We start from the raw sequence: 9,392 nt of genomic DNA, 5'->3' as shown, positions 1-9,392 counted from the left end.
TTTCCTCTCTGGTCTGGCCTCCCGTTCTCTTGTGTTAGTAGAAAGGACAGAGCTTTCAGGTGGGACTTTTTCTACAGCCAAGCCCCAAAAGAGATCTGGAACAACTAAATATTAGGTATGGTCCACCAAACTATTTTTTCTCCTTTAAATTAAAGATCAGTTCGCTTTCTCTCATGTTCATTAAAACATGAGCTATAGAAGGAGAGATGGCAGCACATTCGTACCTGGTCTCTCAGCCTCTCCTGGTGGCCCATGATGGCGGTGGCATGATGGGGGTACTTCTGCTTTAGATGTTCTAGGAAAGCTTCTCTCTTCCTATCCATCTCAGATGTTTGCATTCCCAGGATTTCTTTGGAACTTCGGGGCCCACCTAGAGTGTGTCTCCTCGGGATATTGCGGGAAGTCTTGGAAACTGAACCCAGACTGTTTCCATTAGAAAGGCGTTCCTTGGTTCTGCGGCATTCTGCATCTTCTAATGACGTTACATGCAGATTACTTTTTCCTTGTTCTGAAAGACAAAAAAAAAATACAGTCTGCAACTAATGATTTCACACTAGAAATCTCATTTACAGAACACCAAGAGGGTTTGTGGCAGCTGTTAATGTATGAATATAACTTAGCAAATCATTTTTCTTTTTTTTTTTTTCCTGTGGTAAGAAGGGAAAAAAATTCACAATCAAAAGAAATGTGAAAAATCATACTTTAGAAATAAAGATGTTGCAGCAAAACTCTGCTGTTTCTGAATCTCTTTCCCTGAGGTTATTGAAAACAAGAACACTTGGTCAAACTAATTATTTGTAGTCAACTGGGTTATACCTTAACCTTGTCTGTAATTACAGAAACGCTAACTTCGGTGATTCTGATTATTTCTGTATCTTTAATTACAGTTTCATTCTGGTAACAGGATTTTTATATTTTTATAATCTGAAGATGATTTCTGAAACATTTGTTTCATCACCAAAAATAGCTATCACCCTATACATAAGTCAGATAATCACTGACACATGTGAACCATTTGAAAATTCTATTTCTCCTTATTGGCATAAGCCTTGCAAACATAAGAATATTATTAGAGGGCTGGCTGGTTAGCTCAGGTGGTTACAGTGCCACCTTGTAACACCGGGGTCAAGGGTTCAGATCCACATACCAGCCAGCTGCAAAAAAAAAAAAGAATATTATTAAATGTAATAATCAAAGGGATATAAAGGTTTAGACTCATTTTATTCGAGTGGGCATTGTCTAAAACTCACAATGAAAGGAAGCGCTATGGTGCGTTTTGATAGCCTTGACCTAGATATACTGCCTCTGAGCTGGCCTTAAAAGGACAAATTGGCTTCTACTGAGAACAGATCAATTAAGGCATGCAATGTCAACTGTTTAGAGTGTAGGACATGTGTAGGGAATCTCCATTCATTCTCAGTGGTTGAGAAGTGGGGTGTCAGGTTTGAATATTCCAGTTAACTGAGAAAAGAGAGTTACTTCTTTAGAAAACCAGATTAGGAAGAGAAAGTCAAGAACATTCAGAAGCACTGTAAGAGCTGGACAGGTTCTCTCCACGGAGCCAAGTTCTCTTCTCAGAGAGCAGTTGCTATCATACGGTATTACAGATGCGCAGAATAATGTGTCCTTGTCCACTGAGTACCCTGGAAAAAGCTCTAGGTGGGGTCTCAGGAGTCCTGGCTTTAATTCCAAATTTAAAACAAACAATTTTACCTCTCCCAGCCTCATTTTCTTCATTAATAAAATGAGGATGTTTGGTCTAGCATTTGATACTCAAAGAGCCTCTTACTTCTAAATCCTTTAAATATATTCTAAATTTTTTTTTAAAAATGAGTTTTCAAAAATAGTTTATTTGCCAATTATTCATCTTTTAAGTGCAGAAAAATAGATTTTTTTGAGAGTTCAGCTCATTCCTATTGTTGTTGTTTGTTGCTTTTTTTTTTTTTTGGCAGCTGGTACAGGCCAGTACAGGGATCTGTTGACTTTTAAATAGATTTTTAAGATGACTTTTGGCATCATTAAAATAATGTATTTTTAAAATTATTCAGGACAACTAGATTAAGTAACAGTATCAAGTTATTGGAAAGATGATTTCTTTATTTTTTATTTTATTTATTTATTTTTTTTCGTGTCCGGCAACGGATTGCAACCCTCAGTGTCGCGCCCGCACTGGACCGGGAATTAAGTAACAGTATCAAGTTATTGGAAAGATGATTTCTTTATTTTTTATTTTATTTATTTATTTTTTTTCGTGTCCGGCAACGGATTGCAACCCTCAGTGTCGCGCCCGTACTGGACTGGGACCGGCAACGGGATCGCAACCCTCGGTGTTGCGTCCGCACCTCGCTCAGCCAGTGAGCAGGAACCGGTCTGTATGTGGGATCCGAACCCTTGGCGGGAGCACTGTAGCAGTGCGCCACCGGGCCGGCCCAAAGATGACTTCTTTACACAGGCATAACCACATCCATACACATACACTCGTAAGGATAAATGTTCACTCATATCCAGTTCCAAGAACAGGGGCAGAAAGTCGCATTCTGCCTTATTATACCACGCAGACTCACAGGAACTATTCTATTTCATGCAAGGATGATCAGAAGAGGTCAAGACAGCCAGAACAGTAACCCCCCAGAGACTGTAAATAGTTTTCCACTTTCTTCTTTGAAATAAATTGGGAAGAGAGAAGAACAGGGGAGTCATGGAGGCCATTGTCAATCTTCTGTCAGTGTTAACCTGGGAGTGGCTCCAACTTACTGGACTCTCTAAATCCGCATTCTTTTCTAACACTTTTCACTAGGAAAGTCACGTCAACCTTACATTGCTGTTCCATTCTTTCTCTTTCTTGTGGATTTTTCTAAAATGTTGTCAGTTGCTGTAATGTGATTTGGAAAAAAAGCTGCAAACAGCACCAACAGTTAATGGGGCTGGAAGGCTCAGTGCACAGTCACCTGGCAGACATTTAATCGCCCTTAGCCCTCTCCTTCCCTATTACTCCCCTTCCGCCTGTGCCTCTCACCCAACTCTCTGCTCTCCCATCTGCCTCCCATTCTACCCCTAGGCACCTGCTCCACTTTTGCCAGTACCCAGAACCACCCAACACCCCATGCCGAGCAAAGCCACCTTACACACTTCCTGGTCACCGGAGCCTTCTCCCCAGTAAGGTTCAGCTTTTGGGAGCTGCCAACTCCCACACCTGAGGAAGAAAGGACGACTCTACCATTCCAGCCATTTGGGGAGAATGTGGTCTTTCAGCAGAGGAGAAAAACTAAGCCGGGTTTCAAACAACAAGAGTGGAAGCAGGCAGAAGATACTTAGTCCAATTCCATAGCTGTCGAGTCAGAGATCCCAGACCCGCCAATTCCTCATTATTCACATGAACAGAGAAAACTCAAGTGTCCATTATCCAAGCCATCCAAACAGAAACGCAACTCTATTTCATGTTTGCTCACATTTAAACATGGGTGTGTATAGCTGTTGGCTATTCTGGGAATCCTTGTGAAATAAAATAATGAAGCCGTTGCTTGAAGACAAGGCTTAGGCCATGCTGAAAGGCAGCTCTGTTTCCTCTTCTTACCCTCCCAAGCTCTGCAGAGCCCACAGCAACTCCTGGTGGCTTACTCCAGGCAGGGCAAAGAGCAAAACAGGGGCTATAAGCCCAGAACAACCTCTTAAACATTCCCTGGAGTGGGAGTGAGGACTAGGAAGACAGGAATGAATGTCAGAGAGCTGCTCTTCAGTGTTCCCACGGGCTTCGGGATATAGGCATTCTGGAAAGTAAAAGTAGAAAGTGGGGGCTGGGCAGATAGCAAGTAGGCAGAGGATTATGGCAGACAGGGCATCCAGAAGGAGATAGCCACGCAGCGAGTTCTGCAGGCAGGTGACTGCAGGAGCTGCCAAGGCCAGCTTCTTTGCCATGACTTGGGTTACTCTGGCTGGGTCAGCTGACCCGCAGCAGGGATTTCAGGCCTTGTGTCACTCAGGCATTCCACACCTGCCAGCAACAGTGATCATGGCTTCCCTGAGACTTTATTCCAGGGTCAAAACCAAGTAGGCCACAGACTCTTACGGAAGGCATCCCTCGCTTCTTTATAGTGGCTTTTGGTTAGCTGTCTCTAGATGTAGCTTCTTAAATTGTGCTGAGATTCCCTGTGCTGGTCACAGGGAACAGCATGGGGAGTTGCTATTTCATCTGTTTGTACAACCTCTCCAGCCCTCTATATGCCCAAAGCATAGTGATTGAACAGGAGGAGCCTCCGTGGGCCACCCAGGAGATCCACCTGGCTAGGAACATCACAGTCCACTGTATATGAGAAAGAAATTAACCTTGATCACGCAAAACTACCAAGACTAGGGGGTTGTTACAATAATTAGCTCATGTAACTAATATATATATTCTGTTGGGGGTCCACAGGGCTCCTCAGTTTTCCAGCTCCCTTGTTAATATTATAAAGATCACCACTGTATATAAATTGGCACAGAAATTACAGCTGAAATCAGACCATAATATTCCTCTAAAGAATCATACACATTTAAGTCAATGATGAAGAGGATTTCGGAAGAGGCTTTAGACAAAATAGGAACAACCTCTCCCCTACCTCGAAAAGCAATTTTGTGTCAAGTGTTGATTAAAGTTCATTCATTCGTTCATTCATTCATTCGTTCACACAAATATTTATTGAGTGTCTGCTCCATACACTGAAAAAAGGAGACAGAGTGGTGAAATAGTGATAAATATAAACTAAATTCTCTTCCCTCATAGGAGTCCTCATTATATTTAGGGAGGCAGACAACAAAAAAAATCATATGTAATATAAATGTCATGCAGTGATAAGTGCTTTGAAAAATAAAACAGTATAAGGGGACAGAGACTGATGGGGCTATTTTAGAGGAGATTCTGAGCACAGACCTGCATATCTGTGATCTCCCAGGCTTGTGCTCCCTGGGAGGCTGCCAATCAGGCAGTGTGGGAGGCAGACAGGTAAGCTGACAGCAGTTCACCTGCAAAGACGTTTCAAGACCTTACAGGCCAGAGCAAAAGCAGACGCCTCAGGGCTGCTGTGGGCAGATACAGGTGTCTCAAGGAATGCCTATCCCCAGGACCACACCGAGGAGACCTCAGCCTTGAAAGGGAGCATGATATCCTGAGACTCAAATTCCACCAATAATTATTGAGTGCCTACTCTGCAAAATGCACTATGCAATACACTTCCACGCTATTATTTACCTACTAGCTTGGCTATTCGAAAAGCAGACGCCTCAGGGCTGCTGTGGGCAGATACAGGTGTCTCAAGGAATGCCTATCCCCAGGACCACACCGAGGAGCCCTCAGCCTTGAAAGGGAGCATGATATCCTGAGATTCAAATTCCACCAATAATTATTGAGTGCCTAATCTGCAAAATGCACTATGCAATACACTTCCACGCTATTATTTACCTACTAGCTTGGCTATTCACCCATGCAAACCTCATTGATTCGAGCTACTCTTGTGGCAACCATATGCCCCAGTTTGCTACAAGAGTTCTGGGTTACAACTGTTGTCCCAGTGAAATTATTTATAGTGTTCCCTTTCACTCCCAGAAGTGTCTTGGTTTGGACAATAAGTTACATGATCACTCCAGGGATCCTTATCTACAGTAGATTTAATAAACTCAGAGTTTCATTCAACAAATATCTATTTAGTGCCTTCTATGTGCCTGCTGCTCTGTTAGGTGCCGGGAATGCAAAGGTGGATAAGACATGGTCCTTGCCCTCGAATAGCACATTGTAATTTGGTGAAACAGACACATAAGCAAATACAAGAGAGTGCAATGATAGAAGTGGACATTATGGGTGATGTTAGCTCAGAGATGTTGCCCTCCCTTGTGGTCTTCGTGCTGACTAGTAGATTACAGCATCATATTCACCTGGAACTTAATGGGATCTTTAAAATCTAACCTGGATTCTTCCCCCGCTTTTGCAATCTTCTCAGTCTCTCCTTCCACTCTCCCTGACATCTAAATGCTAGCGTGCCCCTAGCTGGACTTTTCCTTCTGCACACAGACTCAATCCTAGAGGACCTCTCAGTCCCCAGTCCTCTCTCCTCAACTCCAGTCACCAATTTCCAAACGGCCATCAACATATCCACCAAGATGCCTGATAAACATCTCAATCCTAACATAGCCACCCCATCCCCAAACCATAAACACACTTTCATCTACTCCTCTCAAACGCTTTCCCACTTAGGTAAAGGACAATTCAATTCTTCCAGCTGCTTGGACCAAAATTTTCATTTTTTATTTATTTTTGGAGGCTGGCTGTTACAGGGATCTGAACCCGTGACCTTAGTGTTATAAGGCTGTGCTCTAACAACTGAACTGACCGGCCAAAGTTTCTGAAGTCATGTCTGACTCCTTTTCTCTTACTTCCCATGTCCAATCTCTAGGCCAATTCTTTTGGCTTTACCTTCAATACACATCTAGAATCTACCTTAACACCACTTGCTTATCAAGCTGGTGCTGTTTCTTGCCTGGGTTACTGTGGAAGCCACGTAACAGCACCGCTCCCTCCCCCCGCCCTGGCCCCACCTGGGTTATGATCAATACAGCACCCACTATTACCTTTTAAAAGACAAGTCCAGGGCTGGTCAGTTAGCTCAGTTGGTTAGAGCATGGTATTATAACACCAAGGTCAAGGGTTCAGATTCCTGTAAGGTGGACCAGCCACCCAAGAAGTAAGTAACTAAGTAAATAAATAAACAAATAAAAGACAAGTCCCACCTGCCAGTGGCTCCTCACCCCCCTTGAAATAAAATCCCACAACCTAACCGTGGTTTCACAGGCCCTACATGATCTGGCCTGGAATGACCTCTCAACCTCTTTTCCTCCCATCCTTCTCCCATGTTCTTGCTGTTCTTTGAACGTATTAGATCCTGGTCTTCCCTCCCTCATCTATGCTCAAATATTACCTTTGTGAGGCTTTCCCAGACAATCCTACTTACAGTTTCACTCCCCACCCCTCACTCTCTATTCCTTTTCCCTGCCTTATTTCCCCGATAGCCTTATTTCTTCTATCTGATAGGGATGCCAAATAAAATACAGGATGCCCAATTAAATTTGGATTTCAGATAAACAATGAATCATTTTTAGCATAAGTATGTCCCAAATATTGTATGGGATATACTTATACTAAAAAATTGTTTATTGTTTACCTGAAATTCAAATTTAACTGAGCATCCTGTATTTTTATTTGTTAAATCTGACAACCCTGCCATCTCACATGCTATATATTTTACTTATTTGCTCACTGTCTGCCTCTACCACTCCACCCACCCCCTAAACTTGGCCCTTGGAATAAAGTTCAATAAAGGCAAGTATTTTTAGTCTGCTTTGTTTGCTGCTGGATCCCCAGCAGCTAAAACAGTGACTACTACATAACAAATGCTCTATATTCACTGAGTGAATAAATGAACAAAGTAAGCATATTGTCTCAGTCTGACCATCTCCAGCTTCAGAAGCATCTTTGAATGCCGTGATTGCTTGAAAGTGATTTCTTAAATTGGTCCCATTTTAATTGGTCCCTCTAGAATCTGGGTCATTTCTTTCAGGCCAGGCCCAGGGGGGTTAAATTCCTGTTGTAGGTTCCTGTCCTGTCACAGGGGGTGGAGGTTATCGAGCTGGACTCCACTGACCCAGGTGCCCTCAAGGAGAGTGCTCTACTTTGGAAGCACAAACACAGACATCTAGACTGAAGACAGAAAAACTCAGATTCTCCAGCGTCTACTCATTTAAGGGGGATGGGGTGGGGGTGGGGGGTTCTATCTCTTGTACATAATTGTCTTTTCTTCTGTCTGGCCTAGTTTTGCATTTTCAGGGTGGATGAGTCATGTGTTACTTCCCTTTCACATTTTTTAAAAACACACACCTTTTCCCCTGTGCATAATTCGTACTCCCACGCACAGCACTGCACTCCCGCAGCCTTTTTGTTACTAACTGGCCCCTGGATGAACCTGGGAAAGGTGGGGGCAGAGCCGTTCAGGATTGCAGGGGGCTTATGAATATACTGCCTACATGATACTATATAGTAGGCTCTGGCATCACATAAGCCAGACACTAGAAAGCAGAGAAGCCCTCTGGCCACCCAACCCCACTGAAGTTTCTTTGGAACCACATAAGCTTCTGGAAATTCCCTACGGAAAAGACAAATCCATTATAAACACAATTAAAGGGAAACTGCCTGGAGAAAATTGACCAAAATTGTCTAACAACTCACAACTTTTGAATTAAAATATAAAAAGATTTAGAGTTCTATCTATCACCCAGACGTACAAGTGCTCCCCTGCTGTTCTGATCTGTAAAATAAAACATCTCCAAACTCTGATTTAACTCTACAAAACTGAAAAACTTTGCATCCAACAGGCATTCACCCCATGGAATCCCCCAACCAATGAATGGAGACGCCGCGGTCCTAGAGATAGTTGCACAAAAAACAGCTCCTTTCTCCCCTCGTTGGAGCACGGGAGAAACTATTAAAAGCTGCTTAACGATTTATTTGTCATTGCCTGGAGATACAGGGCACAGTGACCGCTCGCTGTGCTACAAATGTGACATCACTCCGCCACCTCTTTTGCTGCTTCAGAAAATCCTGCCAGAGATAAAGTCAAGCTCAAGAAATCACAGCTCTCTACTCAGTTTTGAAAACGCACCACCCCAACCAAGAAAGAGGCTTTTTTCCCCCTCTGCCAGGCGCCGGGTCTCCAGCTTATAAAAAGCAGCAAGCCGCGAGGGACACGCGTCCCTGTAACTCCATCTTTGAATGACTCTGTTACTTACCCTGCATCTGTCTGCTGTCTGCTGAGTAAGGAAGGCACGGCTCACATTTCTGGCTTTCATTTTCTTCCATTGTCCCTGCCTGCCGCACAAGCTCCTCGCTGCCTTGAAACTTCAGAGCGCAGTTCTAAACGCTCGCAGAAAGCGCCTGGGAGGGGGCCCGGGGCTGGGAGGAGGGGACGGTGCGAAACCCCACCCCGAGCTATTCTCCACTCCTGTGCAAAGTCTCCCTCGCCCGGGAAAACTGCATTCCAGCGCCGGGCCTCCCTCGTCCCCCGGTCCCCCGGTCCCTCCGTCTGTCCGCCCGCCTACGGCTGGTCCCCGAGGACTGGGGGCTGTGCTCCCGAGGCCACGCGCCGCCGTCGGGGACCGGGGGAGGCCCCAACAGGTGACGGCCTTTCCTACCCAGGACTCAGCCTGCCTGCTTCCACCGCCGCAAACTGTGCAGCCGGGGAAGGACAGTCACACATGATTACGGACAGGAACCTTGCTAGAAGCCAGCTCCCTGGTCTCTTTAATCTCAGACGCAGAAGGAGCCTCCGCAGCCAGCTGATAGACATATTATTAATAAACAGCGAACTGCTGAA

General features: G+C 44.4%; 1 protein-coding gene across 1 annotated transcript; it reads right to left on the bottom strand.

Moving 5' to 3' along the window:
- Positions 1-224: 224 nt before the first annotated feature.
- On the bottom strand, positions 225-8,878 carry LOC103604405 (sickle tail protein homolog; the record flags this gene model as incomplete). Its single annotated transcript, XM_008588960.1, has 2 exons — positions 8,809-8,878; positions 225-508 (listed from the first exon to the last, which is right to left on the bottom strand). Coding segments are annotated over exons 1-2 (354 nt in total), but the record flags the coding sequence as incomplete, so codon positions are not given.
- Positions 8,879-9,392: the final 514 nt, after the last annotated feature.

Source organism: Galeopterus variegatus, unplaced genomic scaffold (genome assembly GCF_000696425.1).
Source record: "Galeopterus variegatus unplaced genomic scaffold, G_variegatus-3.0.2 Scaffold5126, whole genome shotgun sequence".
Classification (NCBI taxonomy): domain Eukaryota; kingdom Metazoa; phylum Chordata; class Mammalia; order Dermoptera; family Cynocephalidae; genus Galeopterus; species Galeopterus variegatus.
This window is presented reverse-complemented; position numbering and strand designations above follow the sequence as displayed.